A 24,098-nucleotide genomic window follows, 5' to 3' on the forward strand; every position below is an offset into this window, starting at 1 on the left:
CACTCAGCAGTTTGGCTTTTCTGTTTCTGGGATGGTCCCCCGCGCGCCCCCATACTGCAAGGTTGTGATGTAGAATAGTTCAGACTCATTCAATAGGAAGCGAAGGCTTAAGGAAACTCCTGAGCAAGAAAAACATTACTGCAGTGGCCTCCCCTCTTTAATTCTGCTTCACCCATTTCCTTTAGAATGGCAACTCAGCTAAGGGACAATACTTTTCTAAGGCGAAAGTACGTACTTCAACTCTGACTCGCTGCTTTCCCAGTCAAGGCTGCTTTCATTCCAGAGTGCTCCTTTACCTCCCTGCCTTCATGTTCAATACTGTAAGATCTCCAGAAACTGTTCTCTTCTGCTCCCCCCCCCACAATCCCCCTCCCTTCTGTCTCAGGCTATGTCAAAGCACATGATGTTGCAGGTAGTTTGAGGTCTGTGGCTGCAGTGACTCAGTACCTCTGGAATGCAGCAGGGAGATGGAAAGAAGTGGATTCCCAGCTCTGGCTTGCCTGGGCCATTATTTCCCCTGTAACTATAACATGAGGCCATGAATGGCTGGTCCTCATCAGAGCACTTCTAAGCCATCTTCCCTTGGAGAGGAAGGGAGCTCTGATCATGCTGTGTGGCATCTCAGTGTTTGGGGACTGATACTTTTAAAAATAGTCTGTTGTCCGTGATTAACCTGCTCATGGCATTTGTGCAGGTCATAAATTTGGCTTGGCAGTGTTGTGGCTCTTTAAATTGTATGTGTGAATATCCAGACCCAGCTGCAGCTGGGCAGTGTGGGAACTGCAGCTTGAGCCAGGAAGAATAATGTGGAAATACCACCGGCAGCTGTCGGCAGCACAAGTGTGAGAACTGCTGCTCCTTCCTGCACAGCAGTGTGCAGTCCTCCCTCTGGCTGGAGGTGGGCCTGTCTTTCCCTTCCCCACCCCAGGCCATCCATAAACCCCAGACTCCTGGATCCTAATGAAGCAGTCCAGCAAGCGGTTTCCTCTGCTTTGGAGGAGGCGTGATCAAGAATTGCCGCCTCAGCAGGTCTTCCTGGGTTTTTCATGGTCGTACCATTTCCATCCAGAGTCTCTTGAGCTGCCTCAAAGTCAAGCACTGCTTAATAGCAGTGGAAACCTTCTGCAGCAGAGACTTGCGGCCCTCGAGATCTCTTGGCAGACGGAGCCTTGGAAGGAGGCAGAGGGCTGGCTGTGGAGCCAGGAGCTAGAAGCGTTTTCTCAGCACTGCCTTTGCATTGCTTATGGTGCTTCTCTTGGATGTGGAGCCCAAGTATTTGTTCTCGGTGTGCACACACACTGGATCATAACCAGGCTTGCCTGTTTCAACATGTGAATCTTAAAGGGGCAGGCTGAGGGATTTCTCTGCCTTCTTATTACATCTCTAGGTTGCCCTCATCGGTTTATGCTGGTGAGACGGGGCTCTTCACTGTGTTGTTGGGGATGCGTGGAAATTGATGGGTTTTGAGGAAGGCTTCTTGCAAGATCAAGCTTTTCTGATGGCTTATGATGGGGAACCTGACTTGCCATGAGTGGAATGCGGCGGCTGGCTCTCCTTGGAGGGGAAAGTCATCTTCAGATGAAAAAATGCCTGCCTGGCTTGACCAGCCATCCTCCCTGGTGAAAAGCCTTTGGGTTAGGGTGTGGATTAAATGGTCTGGCCTGTGTAGCATCCACCTGGCTCCTGTCAAGCTGCAGTTGTTTGGAGACCTTCATGGGAGAAGCACTGCCTGCTCACAGCCTTTTCCTCCTCCTGCCCATGATTAAAATCCAAAACAATCCTTGAAAACAGACACACCACAGGAGCAAAACAGCCAATGTCAGAGGTGCCAGGAAGGTTTCCGCCAGCACAGAGGTACTCGGGAGAAACTAAACCTCCCGCGTAGTCACTAATATCTGACGAGCTGTCCCATAAGAATTAAAACAAAAGGCCACAAAGCTGCCAAAAGTACCTTATCAGTAAATAATTAGGATTAAATTTTAAAAATTAAGAAAAAGGAAACTCACAATATCTCCCATAAACAATTGAGAAGATGGGAAAGGAGGGTATGACGGGGAGATCGTAGCCAGTCGCCATTTTAGATTGTCTATGTATTAGTCCGACTCCTGCCACTTTCGGCCACAATCTCCCCTAGAAAGGGTGGGGTGAGGTGAGGTGACTTGGGGCTGTTTTCTCCCCTCCTCAGAAAGCCAGTTGCCTGAGCCTGCAGGGACTGGAAATGCAGTCACTGGTGTGACGGAGGCGGGCAGGCATCCTGCGGGCCAGACCATGCTGGGACAAGTATCTTGTATCTGGCATTGGGTCAGGATGACTTAAGAAGTGCTGAGGAAGGCACCTCCCCCGAGTCTTTTGCTTTTTCACCCACTAGCCGCCTGCCTTGTGCCCTGCAAGTGGTTGGCGTTGCTGGGCGGAATCTCTGCCAACTGCCCCTGGCCACCTCCATTTACATCCCAGAGACCTGCCCCCTCTGTAACTGCACCTGGAATGAGTTTTCTTCTCCTATTTGCCTTGCTTCCAGTTCCAGTTGGTGGGATAACCCAGAGGTTTTCAACAAGTGGATCAGGACCTGCAACCAACTGTAGCCTGGTTGCAATTTTGCCACCTCTGTGGCTCAGGCCCATGCAGTGTGAACAGTAGCCAAGGCTAAGAGTTCCTGGCTGAGGTGTATCCCACCAACAACGCTGGCTTCAGGGAGGGTGCTTTGCTGTCTGTCCCACCCCCTCCCCCCAGTCTTCCCCTGGCTCTTCCCTGCCATCCCTATGCGCTGCCTTGCCTCATACCTTTTCTCTCTCTTCGCTACTGCTGTTATCACTCTCCGCCCCTCCTCTCCTTCCAGTTGGCTTGGGAAGGGGGGGAGAGAAGGGGCAGAAAGGTGCAGCAGCACATGCGGACTGGAAGAAGAGCCAGAGCCATGCACTTGCCCACTGGGCTCCTGAAGTTGGGCCCTGGCTCCTGACCCACTGAGGCCCACATGGCTCGCCAAGATGCATCTCTCGGACAAAGGCAGCAGCTACTTTGCTCCAAGCACTTCCTGCCGCTGCAGAGGTACATCCTACCAAAGGTGGAGAAGGACTGGGGGCCATGGCCCTGCCCCCTCACATGTCTGCAGATATCCAGTCGGGTCACTTGAGTGGGAGTCTAAAAATGCTGATGCTGAAACCAAAGTCCAGGCCTGATTTCAGTCTGGCCTATAAATGGCTGGTCATGAAAAGTGAGGCTTGAAATACTTCTGCTCGAGTCTGTCGTTGCTTATTGAGGAGGGTTTGCTTCCTGCTCCTGCAGGATGTCAGAGTGGAAAGAGTCCTCGCAAGCCTCTAACCTGTTGCATCACACCAGCATTCCTGCCTCCGCTGCTGTGCTCGGGGTGGTTCATGGAGGATTGCGGTCGCAACTGACAACGCAGCAGCTGCCTTGGTCTTTCCTTCCGAGATGATCCCCTTGGCATGTGGCTGCCATCTAAATGCAGCCCTTTGGGGGTGGTCTGGGAGGCCTGCACATGCTGGATCCATGCAGGAGGTACTTCTGGAAACCACCCGGGGTCTGTGGCTGGGTAGGAAACTCGAGCATTGCCACTTTTTTTTGAAATGGGAATGCTGGCAAAGCGCCCCATGAATCCACCAGCAAGTGTGTTTCCTTGTCACTAGAACAGCCCTCCTCTTTTGTGTAACTGGGCTGAGATGACTAGAGCTGGGCTCTGGGTGTGTGTTTCTTGCTCTTCCACTTGGTAATGGCATTAATATTGGCCAATTGAATCAGCAGCAAGCGCAACTTCCCTTTCATACCTTGTTATAATTAGGCTATTGGGAGCATTTAAACTGGCCTTGTGTAGATGCTCTTTACTGGATTACAAAAGTCTAATGGCAGTCATCAATCACAGTTTTGTAACCAAGCTTTTGAGTTCTCTCTCTCTCTGCTCAGGGATTTGTGGAGTGAACGGTCTCTGCAAATGTGACCTGGTGCGTTCTTGAGGCTTATTTAAAGCAAACTTTCAGCAAAATGTTTAGCTGACAGAGTTGGCAGCAGCCCGCAGTGCCAGGGCCTGGGCGTAACAGGCATGTCTGTTCTCATGTGGCTTGGAAAGGGAGCCTCTTACTGCCCAGTAGGACAGTGTTTTGATGAAAAGCAGTTCTCTGAAGCCAAGGTGTTAACGGACTTTGCCACTCAATGAAGTTTTAGTGTTTGTTTTTAAATTTGGGCATGAGGGCACGTTTATGACATCTTAGACTGTGTGTGGCACAACTCTTGCCCTCAAAGGAACAGTGTGTCCCATCTCCCCAAAGTGAAAGCTTAAATCCAGAGCAAATGCAGTCCTCCTAAAATCTCTACAGCAGCTGTGGTCTTTCTGCATTTGTGAGTTCTGCCTTGCACAGATCTGTAGGCAGGAAGGAGAACTAGCGGTGTGCAGGCAAGCTGGGTGCATCATGGGATGCAGAATTCCCAGTAGTGCTGTTTTCAGACTCCTGGCAAGTCTCCTTCTGGCTTGTGTTCTGCAGTAAGTGTGAAGATGCTCTGAGACTGTGTATTGCATCCTTTTCTCTTAGTCCTCTCAATTCTTTTTTTCAGATGGGAAGAGGAACTGGGAAAGCGAATGACCCTCGAATCCATGGTCGAGACTCTCCAAGAGGTAGGCTTTGAATGACACCCTAACTGCCGCATTTCATCCTTTTTCAGCTCACAGCACACTGTCAAGGCACTAAAAAGGTCAAGGCACACTCCCAGTTTTTTACTTACCATAAATTATTACATTACAATTTTTAATTAATATAAGTCAATTAAATCATTACATGACAAAGGGCACAATCCAAACCAGATCTACTCAGAAGTAAGTCCTAGTTTGTTCATTGGGGCTTATTCTCAGGAAAGTGTGGTTAGGATTGCAGCCAGAGACTATGGGGAGGGGGACATGTGCCTGTGGGACTTACTCCTGAGTAGACATGCCTAGGATTGGGCTTTTGGTTGCACTCTTTTTTTCTCAAATACAGGAGCAGGCAATTGGCACTTCTCTCTCCTCCCCTCCCCCATTCCCCCCTCATCTCAGTCCTGCTGTCCCTTCCCTTGAATCACTTGCCTCACATCTCCCCACCCCCACCAATTGCCTGCTCCTGTATTTAAAAAAAAAAAAGGTGTGACCAAAAGCCCAATCCTAGGCAATGGGGCTTACTCCCAGGAAAGTGTGGATAGCATTGTGGCCCAAAGCACCTCCTCTGAAAGGCAAAGGCAAGGCAGGGAGGGGCGCTTTGGGGAGCTGCAGGCAACTGTGGCAAGGAAAAGGGACTTTCCTGGACCCTCAGCCAGCCCACTCTTAGGCTGCTGGCCTCCGCAGACTGGCTGGCTTCCTGCCTGCTTGCCTGCCCCTGGCTTCCTCCTTCTCCCTCCGCCCAGACCTCCTCCAGGCTTTTCTGGTTGCCCAGTCAGCACGCAGGGCAGACAAGGGACTTGATACCCAATCCTAGGCGTGTCCACTCAGAAGTAAGCCCCATAATAGTCAACAGGGCTTACTCCCAGGTAAAGGAGGATCGGGTTGCAGCCTTCCTCTTGCTCACAGCAGGAGATGCAAAGCAGGGTCAAAGCAGCTGCTCCTCCCGCATGCTGCTGCCTGCCTCCTCTGGCCCCGTGGCACACCTGAGGCTGCCACTAGTGTGCCGCGACACCGCGGTTGAAAACCACTGCTTTAGAGGCTGATGTGAACTTGGCTGGGTCACTCGTGACTCTGGTTGCTGATGGCTAGGAGTTCTTGGTCACTGGAGTTGGGCTGGGTTTTTGTGTGGTGTGTTTGACCTGAAGGGGGACTGAAACCTGCCTCACGTGCAGCTAACCAGGATGTTGCTCCTCAAACTGCTGCCTGTTTTGGAGATGTGTTATTCTGGGGAAGGAGACTTCTGCTCCGGTCTTGGCCTGCTGCCCTCCTTGGCTCTGCACTGTGTTCTTCAGGCTGTGGCTCCCCTTCCACAATCTGGTGTGTTTCTGTCCTGCAGGAGGCGCAAGAAGCCGAAGCTCTCCAGGAAGAGCTAAATGAGAAGATTGAGAGGCTGAAAGCAGAACTGGTTGTCTTCAAAGGTCTGATGAGTGACGTAAGTGGGCAGCAACTTGAGCAGTGCCCAGCTTGGCTGTCATCTTTTTTTAATTTAAATCGTTTTCATGGCTTCATGAATGGGGTTGGGGGTGGGGAGTTATGATTTCAGTGAGTGCTGCTTGCAGTGAGTATTATGGCTGCCTGATATGATCTAATGCATCAGACCAATTGCCCTTGCCCTTCCCTTGCTTCCCGTCTGGTCTGTGTAGATGCATTAACTTGTTGCTTATCACACAACCCTGACTGCCCCGATACCTTCACACCAGCTAGCAGTGCTGGCCTCCCCGCCCAGGCCGCAGCCTCTGGCAAGTGTGCAGTGGAGGATGCCCAGGTTCTGCAGAAGACTGATTAGGTGTAGGATTTGGGAAGCTGTGCAGGCGCTGCCTGTCAGGAAGGCCGTGCGGCCTCCTTGGGGCCTGTGTCTCAACAGTCAGGCCATCCTTGCCAGGCCTCTTCGCTTGCAGCCTGGATTGGTGGTGCACTCTGCCTTTAAACTGAGTTTACATGTGGAGCTGTCCTGTGCCAGTTAGGGAGGGATGGAAGGTGGCTGCCTGCTTGAGAAATGCTGCTGGTCAAGAGAGGGATCATCTGGCTTCACTGACAGAGCAGCGAGGGAGTTGACTTGGAGTGCAGAGATTGTAGGCGCAGGCCTGCCTGCAGCTTTGTTTTACATTAAGCATTGCCCTAGGACAAGTCAGAAGTGTGCTGCTTCAGTGGGAGAGAAACGCGAGACAGCCCAAGGTGTGTTTTCCCCCCCCCCCAATCGGGGCACGTAGCAGCCCTTCAACCCAGGCTCCAAAGACCAGCTCTAGGGGCACAAGGTCTGCATGCTGTGTTCTGACAGAGAAAGCCAAGGAAGAGTGGGCCCAAAGTGGCTCTTTAGTGGAGCGGCGTGGAGGTCAGGAAACCTGTAAAAATGGTGGCAGGATTCCAGCGTGCAACATTCATTGTATATATAAGTAGTTGGCAAGGCTGTTTATCTTTTGTGTAAGAGTGTACAGTTATGGGGCTGATAAGATTAACAGTGTTAATATACTTCTAGTGCGCACAGAGAAGCTTTAGAACAAAGTCAAAGCAGATTCACATTCTGTCATGGGGAAAAAAGTACTCAGAAAACTGTGTGCCTGGGGTAGACGTACTGAATGAAAACTGGTGTGAATATTTTTAAGAAAGAATGTTTGCTGAACTCATCCGTGAGGCACTCTTTCTGATGGGCTGTTTGCAAAATATTGCTGTCCTGATGGGCACAAGTGGGATGGAGAAGAGTGCAATGTTTCCTGTATCAGTTTAGTGCATGCAGAGTTCCCGCTGAGAGACTGAGAGATTCCAGTGCTAAGAATCTTGATTCTTTGCTTTGGAGATTTTAAAAAAAATATACTTGGGACTTCTGAGGGCCAAGTAGCTCTTTGCAGTCTGCACTCACTTGGTGCTCAAGTTCTGCCAATACAAATTTCCACTCCGCAAACTGTCCCCTCTTTTCAGTTTCCAGTTGTTTTTTTTTTGAAGTTGATTGCCTGAGGAAAGGCTAATCTGTTCAATCTGCCCCAACGTGCTAAACTTTATCTTCTAGCTTCTGAAAAAGGGAGCTAGAATTCAAGTCGTCTTGCAAGAAGGAAGCTATTTTTGGTATGAAACATCTAGATGCCATTTCTGACACTTAAGGCCTACCTTGTAGCTTCCAGATGAAGCTGCCTCCCATGCAGGCTTCTTGGGGAATTTTCAGATTAGGCTTCAGTGCTGGTTTCACAAAGAAAGAGTGTTGTAGATGGGAGGTTCTGGGTTGGATGTTGTAGTCCTCCTTGAACGCTTGTGGGTGTTGAACTTGGTGTTCCACTGGCAGTGACCTTATTGCCCACCTTGAGTACTGCAGGTCCTTGGGTGCTGCTGGGCACTGCATAAGAAGCAAACAGTGTTTATGCTGAGGCTGGTGTAGTCTGCATTTGATAGAGATCCTGTAGGATATCTCTTCTTCTTCCTCTCCTCCTCCTCCTCTGAACTGTATTAATGGAAGATAATCCACTGCTGTCCTTCCTGCAGCCTATGACAGACCTGGACACAAAGATCCAAGAAAAAGCCATGAAGGTGGACATGGACATCTGCCGGCGAATCGATATCACAGCCAAGCTGTGTGATGTAGCGCAGCAGCGCAACTCTGAAGATGTTTCCAAGATATTTCAGGTGATTGGGTCCGGTCCTGTCGAACATGGCTGTGTCAGGAAGAGCCAAAGAACAGTGTGTGTTGAATCTGGAGTTACTATCATGGTTTCCACTAGTAAGACACGGGGAGGCTTGCAGGCCTCTGCAGATGACAGTTGAGTTCCCATTTCATGCGCTCTATTGCTTCTCTATTGGAAAGCTGGAAGTTGGAATCTTGTCCAGGGTCAGATCCTACATCTGCAAAGGCCTGCAGAAATGATAGCTGGAGGCTCCAGGTGCGCACACAGACCTCGGCCCTGGGATTGTAGTCTTTGTCAAAGAAGCCGTCCCATTGTAAGATGTCACTTTTGGGCTAGGTCCATGTCTGTGCTGGCAGTCTTGGGACTGCACAACAAGGCACTATGAGGTTTCACATGATCTTTTGTGCTGGTAGCATAACATCCGTTGGTTCATCCCTGATCCTGAGAACACCCTGTGTCCCCCTACAGAAGCTGAGATGATAGGGTAAGCATGTAGTCCTCACAGTGGAAACACTAAGCATTGCAGGTGTGTGGGCAACTGCTAAAATCTGCATCCACAGGTAGGGCTTAAGTTTTGTCAGGGCATAAGAGGCAGCTCACATTGATATTCCGTGCTGTGAGCTTTGCAGTCTCCGGGGGCCTGGCATCTCGTGCAGATTTTGCCACATAAAATACACAATGCATAAAATAATCCTAGTGACTTGGGTCCTAGTTTGGCAGCCAGCTAACAAGTAGTAGTAGTAGTAATAATAACTCAGTATTTATATACCGCCTTTCTGGTCATCGGATTACTCCTCTGACGTTATTCAAGGCGGTTTACATAGGCAGGCATTTCTAAATCCCTCCAGGGGATTTTTACAATCATAGAGGTTATCTCAAGAACCAACAAGATTTCAGAATGGATCTTCCTGGTTTGGTCTCACTTCTGGCCTCCAGTTCTCCCAGCAGGCTGACAAGCAGCTCCATCTCTCACACGGAGGGCAGCCAAGAAGCTTCTTGCTCACACTAAGAGCAGGCGGAATCACTCAGCTGGGCTTGTCAGCTGCTTCAAGGTCTCGCCATTCTCAGCCGTTCAGGGAGCTGCCGGTGTCCTCGAACTGGCGACCTTCTGATGTTAGCTTTAGGCTAATGGAGGCTCTGCTCTCTAGACCAGACCTCCTGTAATCTGTGTTTAGGAGTGCTGTTAAGACTGATCCTCTCTTCCTTTGATGGGGGTGGTGCTTTGGCCATTTGAAATTCACTTCCTTGCAATTTCTCAGCTACTTTCCAGTTTTATTCTGTACTGCCCTTTTCCTCTCAAGCTGGGAACTGGCCAGCTCTGCTTCTGGGTGGAAACAGCAGAGGAACTGGGATTGTCCCCCCAGCCTAGTTCCTTTCTGTTGCTATTTACCTGTGCTGAGCACTTAGGAGCACCTCCAGCTGCTTGTGTGCCATCCTGCTGAGCCCTCGCATGGCTGGCCGGAGCCCACACGGGTGGGCCACCGAGGCATGCCCTGTCCAGCAGCTTGCTTTGCTGTGTGCCATCTTGACCTGCTTTTCTTGTGCTCTGTCTTCCACTACCTGTAACAGCTGTGATTTTTAATGAACCTTCATGTGAACTGTCACTTTTGCACTGAAATCAGAAGGTGCGGTGGGGAAGCGGGAGGCTGACAACCTACAGTTTCTCCTCCGCCTAATTCCTGTGTCCTTCAAAATAAGAGAGGTTCCACTGGACCTTGTAGTCACTCCCCTTCTCTCCGATTAAGGTGGCTTCCAAGAAGAAAGAGCGGAAGCTGGCCCCAGAAGATGACCTCTCTGAGCAAGAGGCCGACAACAGCCGGTTCTCAGACGATGAAGTCAGCTGTTCTCTGAACATCACCGATGAAATGAAGAGGATGTTTAACCAGCTGTGAGTATCCCAGAGCCTTGGGGGAGGGTCTTGGTCTCTTTCAGTCACAGTTCTGAGGAAAATGCCACAAGGACTGTTGTGCAATCTGGACTGCTGAACAAAATTCTGCCCCACTTATATTCTTCCTACAAGATGAGCAGAATTTTGTAAACCCTGTAAACCAAATGCACATAAGTAGATCTTATTGTGCATAAGTCGTTTCTGCTCGAAGAACTTGGGAGCCCTGCTGGATCAGATCGATGGACTATTGAGTCCTGCAGTGCGGTGCCTCTGGAAAGCTTGGAACACACAGGCAACAACCATCTTTTGTGCAGACAAAGAAGGGTGTCCTTAACTGAGTTGCACCTCCCACTCACTCTAGTTGGCAGGGCTATGCAAATCAGAGATGGGCCCCTGGGAATTGGTAATCAGTGGTGTACTCTCCCTGAACGTGGAGGCTCTGTTCAGCCGTGATAGCTGATTGCTAACCTCCATGAGTGTGTCTCATAATCCCCTTGTTAAAGCCATCTAAGCCCTTGGCCATCATGTCACGGGGGCAGGGCATGGAAGCCCCACCCCGTCCCTGGAAATCTTGCCTAGTAAATCCCTGAGGTTGCTGTGGAACTGTGTGCCTGCTTTCAAACACCTGCTTGCAGAAACCAGGCTGGCGGCTTGGTTCTGAAGGAACAAAGAGTGGGAGCAGAGATCCTTGGGTAGGGCTGTGGGGGGGTCGCTGCGATGCCTGCCTCCTCCCTGCTGAGAGCTTCACGGATGTGAGAGTGGCACAGAGATCATGTGTTGTGCCTCCCCCACAAGTACTTACTGTGGGGTGTATTTCTCACCCTGCTGGTTGTCCACATTAAGGAAATGTGCCTTGAAAGGAGTGGGCTGAAGGCAGCTAAACTCCAAGACTTCAATCCGCAGTCCTCTTTGCAAAGGCTCTTTGATTGGCATTGATCACTCAGCAAATGTCCCTTCCGGATTGTGACCAGAACGAGGCACACGCTTCAGTCATCAAAATCCTGGACTCCTAATGCCTGTTTTTATAGGTCCACTGTTCCTCCATCAGTAGATGAATTGCGCAGGCCGTGACGCATGTGTCCTACTCCAGAGGAAGTTGCTTTACACTGCCCTTGATCGTGTTGCAACCCCGCCTCACCCCTTTTGCTCAGCCTGTTGGCAGTGGAGGGTTTTTCTTAAGCAGTCTCCTTTCTGTGCTTATTTAATGCACTCGCCCAGAAATCCTGCTGCTCTTTTTGAAAATGGCTTCTGTCAATCCTTCCTGAGGGCTGGTTCCTTTGGCAGAGCACTCCACAAATATCCTTTGGGGCAGAGGTGTATCTTGGGTGAAGCCTGAGGGGCATGTGCCCTGGCATCACACGGGTGGGCACATGACTGCCCCAGGCTACGTCCAGTCACCTCGGACTCGGGTTCTCCCCAGATGGCGGGTGCTGCTGCTGCTCCCAGCCTCCAAGGGGAAAGGGAAGGGGCGTGTGAAGCTGTGGCAGTGAGTGCCCTGCCCTCTGGAGAAAACCTGGACATAATGTGGCGTCATGTGACCACCCTGCCCCGGCTGTTGAGGCATCTGCTACGCCCCTGCAGACGGGCCGGTTTCCTGCAACGCTGAAAGCGCAAAGGAATTCCCTTTCGCTTCCTCATGAGTGATCCTGTATTGATGCGCTCAAGTCGTTCAGCTGAAGCAAGTAGCCGTGCACCGGAAAACTAAGCACAGCTGCAGTGGGAGCAGGTTCAGCTGTGAGGTCTTCATAACTTTCACACGAGTGTCCCCCGTTGAAGATTAGGCAGAGTAGCAGATTCTTAAAAGGTCCACTGCAAGTGTGCACCGCAGACTGCCTCTTTGAGGTTACTGCCCACTCATCCTGAGTGCTGACCTCAACTTCCTGCTTTGAGTGTGCTCTGCTGAAAGGAAGTGAACTTGGGAGACAAAAAAGCAGCTGAAAAACCGGCTCAAGACTCTGACGCTTGTGAAGAATTCTTGTTGAGCAAGTACGAAGGTGCTGAGACTGCTGGGATGCAGAGCTTGGCATTCTGACTGGCAGTGGCTCCCCATGGCCGAAAGCAGGAATCTGCCCCATGGGAGATGCCAGGAGTTCTGCCTGGGAGCTGCGATGCGCTTCACATGTGCTCTGCTACTGAGCTCTGGCTCTTCCCTTGCCCTTCTTTAACCTTCAATAAGTCATTATTTTAGCCGGAAATAAAGCAGAAATTGTTGCCTTGACTTGGGTGACTGTTCAAGGGTCACAGTGTTCCCTTCCTTTAGTAAGCATCACGTCTGGGGCCACTTGTCTCCTCTGACTAACAGAGGCGTAACCCCAGGGGAAGAGAGCTGTGTTGTTTTCTTGGTTTTTGGTATTGAACTGATTGTGAGTCTTTGGCCACACAAAAGCACAACACAGTATAGCTGCAGAAGGCAGGGCTGGGCAAGATTTTTCTCTGTTTTCATGAATTTCTGGAATGCTTTCTTTTTTTTACTTTTTACTTTTAATAAAAGCACACACACATTCACATTAAAAAGACATTACAAGTTATATGACAAGTGTGGAGATCTTGACTACATTTCTTTGTTCTACAAAATCATACAAAAAAATTATCAAATCTTTAAACAGTCTACACCTTTTATAGAGTACATTTTCCCCACAAATAAAAAAACGTAAAAGTTAACTCCTATCTACTCACCAAATCCATAGATCACTTGGCCCACTTTTCCATCAATGCACAGGAAGTCCATGAATGGTTTCCAATTGTCCATAAAAGTTTTTACTGACTTGTCTTTAAGAAGAATTGTAAGTTTGTCAATTTCTGCCAAATCCAATACCTTTAACCACCACTCTTCCAATACAGGTATCTCTGGAACTTTCCAGTACTTGGCATACAGTATTCTTGCAGCAGTTGTCATATATAAAAACATAGTTTCATAGTCTTTCTGAATTCCCAATAAAAAAGCTTCTGGTTTCATTTGTAAATTTACCTTCAATATTATTATTTTATTATTATTAACAGTATTTATATACCGCTTTTCAACAAAAAGTTCACAAAGCGGTTTACAGAGAAAAATCAAACAACTAACGGCTCCCTGTCCCAAAAGGGCTCACAATCTAAAAAGATACAAAACACCAGCAGACAGCTACTAGAAAAGACACTGCTGGGGTGAGGGGGGCCAGTTACTCTTCCCCTGCTAAAAAAAAGAGGAGCACCCACTTGAAAAAGTGCCTCTTACTCAGTTAGCAAGAGGTATCAACTGCATTTGCTGGTGTATTGAAGTCCAATATTTTTTCGCTTTTGTTCAGGTCCACCACATGTGATAGAACGTTCTTTCTTGTCTTTTACACTTCCAACATCTATTCGGTACATTTTCATACATTTTTGCCAATCTACCTGGAGTTAAATACCATCTATACATCATTTTATAAAAGTTCTCTTTAAGGTTTACATTCAAAGTAAATTTCAATCTTTTAATCCACAAGCTCTCCCATTGCTCTGGAATGCTTGCTTTTCAGTACAGCTCTTGCGCTTAGCTCCTTTGAAAGCACTGGAGGTGGGGTAGTGGGGTTTCTCATGAATCTTGGAAGAGTGTGGGGTTTGTGATAACCTCTTGGCAGCACCCAGTATCTGAAAATGGACATAGCATGTTTAGAATCATAGAGCTGGAAGGGGCCTCTTAGGTCATCTAGTCCAACCCCCTGCCTTAGGCAGGAAATCTTCTGAGAGCATCTCCAACCTCCCTCGGCAATCTGTTCCACTGCCCAACCGTCCTGACCGTCAGGAATCTTTTCCTGATGTCTAATCGAAATCTTGCAGTTTGTACCCCTTGGTTCTAGTTCTACTTTCAGAGACAGCTGAGAATAAATTATTCCCTTTTTCCATATAACAGCCCTTTAGGTATTTGAAGAGAGCTCTCATATCCCCCCTCAGCCTTCTCTTCTCCAGGCTGAACATGCCAAGTTCCCTCAACCTTTCCTCGTGGGGCTGGTCCTCCAGCCCTCTGATCATCCTTGTCGCTCTCCTCTGAACCTGCTCCAGTTTGGCTGCATCTCTCTCATCTGGGGTGCCCAGAACTGAACACAATTCTAAAGTTCACAAGTTTAAAGGCACGTGAAGCTAAAGAGAAGATTCTGCTGCCTTGGCCCATCCAGCTCAGCCCTGCCTGGCAGTGGCTCTGCAGAGTTTCAAGCAGGGGTCTTTCCTAACCTCATCAAGGATTGAACCTGAGGGCCTCCTCCATGCAAAGCAGGTGCTCTCCACTGAGTGCTGGACTGTGAGCCGAGAGATGCCCATACAGAACATATCATACCTGTATGGCAGGTTGCTACAGGCTCGTAAGGTAATACCTATATGGGGACTGGGTGAAATGTCACCAAGTGGGGGGCAGACTTTCAGTTGTGCAGAATTAAACCCTCCTCCCAGCCTATTCTGGAGAATCTGGAAGCCAGTTTACAAAGGAAAAGCTTTGCTCTGGCTTTTGGATTTTTCTTTCCCTAAAAAACCAACACTGTTTAGTTTCATCTGCATATTTTAGGTCTGTTGCATTCTTCTTTTGAATACTGCTCTTTCTGGGGACTGACGGAGAGCGTAGTCTCTTGCACTAAGGCTTAATGCACAGCGCCATCTGGAGGGGGAGGGCTGAACCAACACTTCATGTTGGAACGTTGACTGCCCCCATCCTGCAGAGTTCTGCTGTGCAGCTTGTCTGGAGGGCATGTGTGTCTCCTGGAGCTAGTTTAGCCTTCTGAATTTGTTCTGAAGGAGGATTACAAGGATTTTCAATGCAAAAAAATTCTCTTTTCCAACAGGCGCGAGACCTTTGATTTTGATGATGACTGTGACAGTTTAGCATGGGAGGAGAATGAGGACACACTGCTGCTCTGGGAGGACTTCACCAACTGTAACCCCAGCGTTGAGCTCCAGGGAGAGGTGAGTCTTGGATTCAGTTCCTTCAAGGGGTGGCCCATCGTGGCCTGCATGGATGAATAACTTCCATTTTGCAGTTGCTGCTGTCTGGGATTGCTTCATATCCCATTGTGGCCTTGATTTGTCCCTTACTGAGAATTAGTTGAACCACTGGGACCTGGCATGAGGAGACCTTGCACAAAACAGAACTGAGTACGGATGTGGGAAATACAGTCACACTCTAAATACTGAACCTCACGTGGCAAGCAGTCCAGACTTTTAGAGATTCAACCTTTGTCTAGATAGGAGCTGCACTGATTGTCAGGAGTTCTTTGAGGAATCAGGCTTGGGGTCTTTCCCAGCCCTATGTGAAGGTTCTGTCATGGATCAAATATAGGAGGCCTGCACTGCCTCCTATTCAGGCCTCTGCCACTGAATTGAGGCTCTTCCCCCATCCAATTATGATTGACAGCCATAATCATTCTGAGATTATAGCCTGGTTCAGATGTGATGCTTGGAGCAAAACCTACCATGGTTTGTTGGATTGGTAGAGAGTGGCAGCTGGATGCTCCCTTTTCGCCTTCTGCACCTGACTTAACACTAGAAAACTTTCAGACTTTTTTGAACCATAGTTGATGTGTGGTCTGAGCCAGTAAATTGTAGCCTGAACAAACTGTGGTTGAATCTTGGTTTGTCCACAGTGTACAAGCCAGTTTGGAAATCGCAGCAAACTGGTTTCACAAATGAAATCTTCTAGGATGAAAGGTGCACGAGAGGAGAAAGGAGTGCCTCCATTTTGCTGCTTGTTCTTGATCCAGCAAATCATGGTTTGTTGTGCCAGGAATGAATCCGGGGCACAGGAGTGCAGGGCTAAACAGACGTGCTAGAGGCAACACAGGAAGTTAGTGACCAAAAAGCAGCCAACCTTAAGCATGTTGAAGTCTCCTTGGTTTGGATTAATGGGACTTCTGGGCTGAGTGTATAGATATTTTTGAGCCCAAATAGGAGTGACATTGGCTTACTCTAAGGTCTGGTCAGCCAGTCTCGGATTCTCCTTCTGGTGTGCTGGGTGTACAAAAGCTAAGGCCTCTCATAAGAGCAGCCCTGCTGGATCAGCTTCCTGTATCTGACAGTGGCCCACCAAATGCCTCAGGAGCACACCAGACAACAAGAGACCTGCATCTTGGTGCCCTTCCTTGCATCTGGCATTCTGACATAGCCCATTTTTAAAATCTCCTTTCACTAGTACTCACAGTGCCTTTGGGCAAAGCAACACCTACATACCTGTCTTAGTTGCCAAACCTATGGGGGTGGGGGAAGTCAGTGTGCTGTGTTAGATGGGCATCCTGCTTTTGAATTGCGGATTTACCTCCAAGCTGCCCTCTGGCACACTTTGAACTGGCAGTGGGCGATCTCCGAGTGCTCGGCAGCTCCTGCTGAGTGGTAAAAGGTGCCTCAGTCCATCCCCGTCCAGTGAATGGAGCAAAGGGCGGCAATGTGACCGCAGCTTCTTCTCTTCCTCCCGAACCTTGTCTGGTGCTGCAGGCCAGGAGCACTTGTCAGCCTGCTGCATTTCCATTGGTGAACTGGGCCTTGTGGTGAGAGATTACTCCAAAGCACTGAGACTGCAAAACAGCCTCTTTCAGAAGCAAGGCGTCTTCCAGTGAGCTGCTGCAAAGGCTGGGATGATGAAAGTAGTTTAGCGAGAGGCTGGAATTAGTGGCAGATTATTTGCATACAGCCCTGTGTGCGTGTGGAGAAGTACAGCTATCAGTGGAGAATTACAGTCTTCAGGCCTACCAGTCTGCAGTTCTCAAGGTTTTAAGAGGCTTAAATCCTTCCTAACTGAAAATTACACAACAAAAAGGGTAGATTTGCCTTGTAGATGGAGCCTGGGAATAAAGGCTAATTGCCTTGTGGAAAACTCTTCTCAGGCTCTGAGCTCTGCAGCTCCTTATCTCCAGGCCTCGGGCTGTTCAGATGGAGCTAGACCTTTTCAGCTCTTCCCAGCAGCTGGAGGCTCTGGTTCATCCAGGATTGGCTGGAAGGCTTGGTGAGAACTGCCACTCTTGTTTCTGGGCTGGCGGACCAGTAGTCCAGGAAGGATGAACTCAGGTAGTCCAGGCAACAGAATACATCTGTGACATTTTATATCCCTTCCTTAGTTCAGGGTGGCATATAAAAATCTTTCCCCTCTCTTTGTAGCAGAGAGAAAGAGACTACCCCAAGGTCACCGAGTGGGCTTTATGACTGAGCAGGGCTTTGATTCAAAGCCTACCCATTTCTAGTGTGGTGCTCCAACTGCTGTGCCATGTTGACTGTCATCAAATATACGAAGGGAGGGGAGAAGAGAGAGGACAGTGCTTGCAGGATGCAAAACCAGACTTAGTCATTCAGGCTGCAGTGATGCTGAAGCACAGGTGACTCACCGGAGGCCTGGTTCTGAGCTCCCCTGCTAGTTGGCTATATAGGTGGCTGGCGTGAGAGAGGTCCCCCTTGCCCCTGCTCCCCCTTCAGCAGCCAGTCAGGACTCTTCTCCTTACTTGTCGCCGTCCAGTGGCACATGACCGTACGGGCGCTCTGCGATCCATCTGCTGGGACACTGGGAGAAAGCTTGTGGAGCGGACTATAGTCCTGTGGGCTTTGTGGGATGCTGCTTTTTCCCTGATGGGTAAAAAGGGTCACTTGGATTAATTTCAGATTCTTGTTACTGTAGACACTGGTGATGGAAGGGCAGGCTGCACACACCAGTGACATATTTTTGCATGCCTGGGACATGCCTGGTCTGGTCAGCTCTGGAAAACTCACTTCCTCGCTCACTCATTCCCAATGTTCCTTTTACAGCAGCCAGAGGAGAACCTGGGCAATCTGATTCATGAAACTGAGTCATTCTTCAAAACACGAGACAAAGAATACCAGGAAACGATTGGGCAGATTGAGGTAAGGGAAGAGGGCAGGGGAAATGCTGCCACTTGAGGGTTGATGGTCCCCTTGTGCTTCACAAAAGGCAGCAAGCTGACAGCCCACCCTGTTGATGATCAGCACAGCAGAGGTGTGGAATCCCAGGGGTGGTCAGGGGGCTGTGCAGGCTGGACACCAATCAGAAAGCCAGTCTTCTGCAGTCTCATTGCTGAAGAAGGGCCCCAGTGAAGGCCAGCTTCTCAGTCTCCACTGGCTGCTAGCAAGAGCTGTGGCTTAGACCATGTGCTTGAGGAATTAACTACAGATGACCTGTGTGGGGCCACTTGGGTGGTGGTAGAAGGGTGAAAACAGAGCCCCAGACAGAGCAGCATTTCTTGGAAGGCTTGTGTGTGACTTGGAGAAAGTCTGTGTGCCAATTCTGCTTTCCCCATAGTGTCTCTATGTTATGTTGCACACAATTCTTGCCTGGCTGAATGAGGAGGCCACAGGTTCTCAGTGATGTAAACACCCACCTCCACGAGTAGCTCAATTGTGGTGTGGCTTCACTGAGCCTTGTGTTCTCTGCGCACCCCAGTGTGGTGCGGGAGAGGGGGAAGGGACCAGTGCCAAGAGTTTTTCCACCCACCCCTTGACTGCCTATCTCCTTCGGCTTTTCCACAGCTGGAGCTGGCCACCGCCAAGAGCGACATGAACCGTCACCTCCACGAGTACATGGAAATGTGCAGCATGAAGCGGGGCCTGGATGTCCAGATGGAAACCTGCCGAAGGCTGATCAAAGGCTCTGCTGAAAGGTAACGCTGAAGCCAGCCTTGCCCTGGACTATTCTGGAAGAGCGGAAAGCCTTCCTGGGTGGGTCCTGGCAGTGGCCACTGGCCGTTCTGCAGCGCTTGGAACCCTGACCATCACCTGACCTTACTCCTCTTTGTTGCCTGCAGAAATTCTCCATCGCCCAGTTCCTTGGCCAGCAGTGACTCAGGAAACACAGATGAGATCCAGGATGAATTCGACAAAGAGGCAGATGTGGAGCCCATGGTCAGCTGATACACCAGAAGATTCAGGCGAAGGGGGAGAGGGATTGAGAAATGGAAAACCTAGCAAAAGGAGAGAGGGACTGTAGGGACTTCTAGCCCTGGCCTCCTGAAGACTAGGACTTGGGGCACGATCCCACCCCATCCTGAGGATTGGTGCTGCCAGAACTTCTACAAGTGTGGAGTTCTGCAAGAGAACAACATGGTGTTCTAATTGTGCCTTTGCCCCAAGCTGAGCCACTTTCAGCTCCACCAGAATAAAATAGTGCTTTATATCATGTATAGTTCAAGAAACTGCTGGGAGCAGACGAATACGTGGCTGTAAAATTGGAGGACTGAATGAATGGATGTCAACGGAGGAGCAAACATCAAAGACTTAGGAGACAACAAGGACGGGGGTGTCTGCCCAAGTCAAGTAGAAACACCACCATCATCATCAACCCCTGAGTGTTGCGCTCTTTTGCCTTGTGCAGTTGTAAGGGATCTACCCAAAGACCTCTTGGGCCCTGGTGAGATCTGCACAAAAAGTGGGGTGCATCTTTTTTCCTTCAGTTGTCCAGAATTCCAAGAAGTGGCTCTTAGCTTGGGGGCAAAGCAAGTGGGCAAAGGTACAGTGGGGTGGGAATATCACTGTTTTTAACTACTATGCAAAAAAAAAAAAAAAAAAAAGGCAAAGCGCTCGCCTTATTTCTGTGGGGTGTTTTGTCCCTGCGGGGCTTCTGTATCTCTTGTTGAAAGGAAAAGCGAGCACTTACTCTGCACGTGTTATCTGACTGTGGGGCAAGGGCCTCCTGTTGCAATCTGTTTCCAGCAGTTCTTCACTTCCTGAATGTCCATTTTTGTTTTTCCCTTTTTCTTTTTAAGGGTCTTTTATGCTTAGCCAGAAAAATTTATTTTTCTACAAGTGTTACTGTCAAGGAAGAGCTGCATTTTCTGTGCTGCTTTCCTAAACTTGGAATGTGACAGCCGTTGTGGCAGGATAGACTAGCATGCCGTCCTTGGGATCAGTGTTGGGTGCATCATGGAGAGAGCAAGGCACGGGGTGGGTGGGGCTGTCCTGCATCCCTAGCTCTCAGGGTAATTGCCGAGCTCTCTTGTTCTGGGAGTAGACTAGAAGCCTGGCGTTCCGGCAGTCCTGTGCCCCGTATTCAGGAATGCTGAAAAGTGTTATTTACGTGGTGGAGATTCTCACCCTCCTGAATCCAAGAGTATTACTGTAGCCTGTGGAGGGGAGGCAGAACAGCCTTGTGCTTTCTCTCCGAGGAAGACAGCAGGACTTGGTCACACCAGGCCCATCTCCTGATGCCGGAACCAGAGCATCTGAAGTGTATTTGCCAAATGTCTTGGGCAGGTGACAGAGGAAAGCCTTGGGCCCTCCTCAGTAGTTGTACCTTAACCAGAAAAGTCCTCACTAAGGGGGGGGGATCCTGGGTTTGGAGGCAGAGCCAGGCTCTGGGCTTCAAGCTGTTGAGTTTCTTTTTTTTTGGGGGGGGGGGGGAAGAGATTTTACCTCCCCTGTAAAAATCCTTTCTGCTAACTTGAAATGAGTTGAAATTTTTCCCATGTGGCTCTGCAGATTAACCCTACTGTCAAGACGAAGCTCGAGGGCTCCTTATTGAGTTGGGCTGAACTTGGCTGTGTGAGCTGGACAATGCAGCAAGCCTGGATTTTCTGTGCCACCCCTGCTTGGGCAAACAGCCTCGGGGAAAAATGTGTAGGCTCCAAAGGAGAGTCCCATTCTGCTTGTCCACGCAAGAGCTTCAGCACAGCAATGGGTCCTGGTTTGCTGCTGCTGCTGCTCTCTGGTTTGGAGCTTTATCCTGGGGCTTGGCTACCTTCCTGAAAGCTTCTTCTGTAACTCCCCCCCCACCTCTTACTCCATTTCTTTTCCTTAGAAGAAGGAAGCTTTGATTCCAAACCCTGTATTCCTTGCATCCTTGGTCTAACTGAAGCTAGACCCTTTTTCCATGTGTAAGCTTCTGGGCTTGGTGACGACCGACTGGCAGCCTTGTCCCTTCTGAGGGATCAGAATCTAGTATTCTTGCAAAGCCTCATGTTGCAGGTTCCAAAGCCCAGGCTGGATTTTGGCTGCTTAAAGCACCTTTTTGAAAAATGCTGGGGCTCCGTGGTAGTGTCCAATGTGCAGCTGTGGAGTTTGACAGACACACAGCTTGTCCAGCTGTCCTGACACCATGGAATTGCCCCCTCTACAGTGGGACAACGGAGCAGTTTTCAACAGCCGTCCTATTTCATTGCTGCTAAAACGTTGTTTGTAGTTTTAAAGGAGAAATGTGTCTTTTTCAGGAGCATGAGTTTGCCTTGAATGGCTGGCATGTCAAGGTAGAGGACTAGTGGCTAGGGATGGTGGGGGACAGTTTCTTGTAGAGTTGTGTAAGTGGGTAGATGGGACTGTGTTGGTCGATGCTGACACAGTGGGGGTGGGCTTCGTCATAAGAGGGTTCACCTCGTAGCTATGACTAGGGGGCACTTCCAAAGTCAGAGATGCATTTTGTGCATGTGTAGAAGTAGGTGGGGGAATAGGAAGAGTGAGCGGGGTGGGACTAGCAGGGAAGATGGTGGCTGCAGCCTTCTCATAGAAGATGCAGGACGTGTTTAAATGCTTTGTGTTCATCTTCTGGATTTGGGGTTTTGTTGTCTAAGGGAGCATAAGGAATGGATGGATAAGAAATTATGGTTAAGAGCTGCTGGTTGCATCCAGGATGGTTTTTCTCCTGTTTTTGTATAGTCTTTCAGCTGATGCTGCTGACTTAGTAGACGCTGGCTCCTTTGGGCTCCCATTTTAGTATTTCTGTAGCAGTTGGATCTGGAGCTTGTCAGGAAACAAAAAAATTGTGAAAATGCTGGACATAATTTTGATGACCATTTTTTTCTGTAAAGCTGTGTAAATACTTTATTTTTTATCAATAAGGCAGTGTCATATTGACACCTTTTTTTAAAGACGTAAAGCCAAGGGGGTGTGTCTGTGGGGGGGTTATCTTTCTCATCGTTTTCTAAGGGGGGGTTTGAAGCCAACAGTTTCCACTTGCTGCTGAGCAAATGCGATCAGTCCAACTCCTGGGTTTGTACACAAACGGGCTGCCTTCAGTGGACAGCCCCTGCATCCACTTTGGGGGTGCCTGTCTTTTTTTTTTTTAAAAAGGTATCCAAAGAACCACAATGTAGAACTATTCTAGGTGTTTTGTCATTTCACCTTTGGTCCAAAGCACAGGGAAGAAAGCAAAGCTGTTTCAAAACAGATGCTGAGGATAGAACAGTACCACAATTAACAGCAGTGGACTCTTTAGTGAAAGTGCTGGACTGTCAATGTGTTAAGACAAGAATCCTCATGGCTTGGTATCTTGGAAGAAATTGCTGTGGCTAGAAAAAGAACCTTTCCCCCTCAGTTAAAAAAAAAAAAAAAAAAAAGCAGGATCTTGGCCAAAGTTCTCACCTCCCAACAGAGCAGTGATTCCCAATCTCTGTGCTGCAGCACCTAAGGGCATCACGGCAAACTCACAGGGGTGTTGTAGGATGTCCCAGTTGCCACCTCTTCCTGGCTGTCCAGGTTCCTGCCATCTTGAATTGCACAAGAACTTGCACGATCCAGTACGGCGGTGCCTGGGAGAGCCAGGAAAAAGAGGCTGCTGCAAAAGAAGGGCACTATGATCACTTCACTAGAGGAAAGCACGTGGCTACCATCTCTCTCCTGGACAGCTCTAAGTGCATCACTCAAGAAGCCCAGGATGTTGCTTTCCTCTAGCATGTGTCAGTCAGGAGCATCACCTGCAATAAGAGTCTGGTGTTCCTGTGTGTGTGTGTTTGTAAGTAAAACAGGTCACATGCCATTTTTACAGAAAAGGACAAATTGGAAAATTAACTGGATTCAAAGCTTTAACCCATTTTTGCCTGGGCCCCGGGCGTATACATTTGGTCCCCTTTGTGTATATACAACGTTAAGCAGAAATGGCTTAAGCACCTTGGTTAGCTCACATCCACGTTTCAAGGGGGAGGGATGATGATGAATGGAGGCATGATATTTGTGGGCATCTTTTTAATTTTTTTGCTTTTAAGCATTTGGCAAACTAGAATCCAAATTAGAGGCCTCCAAGGGCAGCCTCGCTCTTCCTTGAGCAGCCCAGGATGGTGATGCTCTTTGGCCAAACAGTGTTGGAATCCATGCCCAGTTATTTTTAAAGAACGGGCTATTGAATAAGGCTCTGCCTTGCTTTTTCTGCTTTGATCTCAATTGCTTGGTTGGGGTGGGGGAAATACTTGAAATGTTCACAGCTGTAGAAGTGTTATTGGTTGGGTGAGTCAGTTTTATGGGGCCAAGCAACGTCCCTTAAAAGCGAGCAGAGCAAAAGGAGTTCTCAGCATTTGTGCTTGGCTGGGATGTTCCAGTCTCTGTGAATCTGTCTGTTTTGAAGAAGCAGAGTGAAAAGATAGTCCGGCATTCCTTTCTTTAGAGGGCACTGCTATTTGATCTCACTCACAGCCATGACCCTTGGACAGATTTGTAATTTGGATGCTGGGGCAAGCAGAACTATCTTCAAGCAGCCATGTGAGGAAAGCTGCACCAGAGTGCTTGCCTAGGTGACACTTGCAACCATGGCCCCTGAGCTGCCTGGGGCCAGGCTTGCAGAATGTTGCCCCCCACCCCTATCTTTGTACCTGGGGGGCACTCCAGAGGCCTCAGTACAGGGCATGCAGGGAGGCTTTTGTACAGGGCGACGCAGGAGAGTGGATGGCAGTGTGGCACTGCCCCTGGCCCCTCCCCAGGTACAGCAGTGCTCGGTATATGTGGGCAGGCTGGCTACTCAAGACTTTTGTGGTGTCATATTTGGTAGTATATCTTTGTGGCCATACTTGCCACGCTGCCCTTGGAAATCCTCAAGCAAGCAGGCTTTGCTAGGCAAGGTTCTAAGGAGGACGCCTCTGGATGTTTTTAGGGTGGCAGTGTGAAAATGGCATGGCATCTAATTGCTGTGCTTCCCTCATTCTGCTGGAAAAACTTGTTTCTGTTGTTTTTTAAAGTTGGCACCTGATGGCCAGCACAATTCCTGCATGGGGAGTGTGCAGATCCCACTCTGCCGCAACAAGTGTGGAACCTGCGCCAAGCCTGT

At 49.2% G+C, this 24,098-nt stretch overlaps 1 protein-coding gene across 1 annotated transcript in view; it reads left to right on the forward strand.

Moving 5' to 3' along the window:
* Nucleotides 1-23,630, forward strand: part of IFFO2 (intermediate filament family orphan 2) — a 52,535-nt gene extending 28,905 nt beyond the window's left edge. The window contains exons 2-9 of the mRNA XM_066637616.1: nucleotides 4,564-4,624; nucleotides 5,976-6,071; nucleotides 8,111-8,251; nucleotides 9,996-10,138; nucleotides 14,929-15,049; nucleotides 17,873-17,965; nucleotides 18,608-18,738; nucleotides 18,883-23,630. Coding sequence (XP_066493713.1) covers nucleotides 4,564-4,624; nucleotides 5,976-6,071; nucleotides 8,111-8,251; nucleotides 9,996-10,138; nucleotides 14,929-15,049; nucleotides 17,873-17,965; nucleotides 18,608-18,738; nucleotides 18,883-18,988 — 892 coding nt within the window. The 3' untranslated portion in view covers nucleotides 18,989-23,630. The remainder of the gene's footprint in view (nucleotides 1-4,563; nucleotides 4,625-5,975; nucleotides 6,072-8,110; nucleotides 8,252-9,995; nucleotides 10,139-14,928; nucleotides 15,050-17,872; nucleotides 17,966-18,607; nucleotides 18,739-18,882) is intronic.
* Nucleotides 23,631-24,098: the final 468 nt, after the last annotated feature.

The sequence above is a fragment of the Tiliqua scincoides genome, chromosome 9 (assembly GCF_035046505.1).
Source record: "Tiliqua scincoides isolate rTilSci1 chromosome 9, rTilSci1.hap2, whole genome shotgun sequence".
NCBI classification, from domain to species: domain Eukaryota; kingdom Metazoa; phylum Chordata; class Lepidosauria; order Squamata; family Scincidae; genus Tiliqua; species Tiliqua scincoides.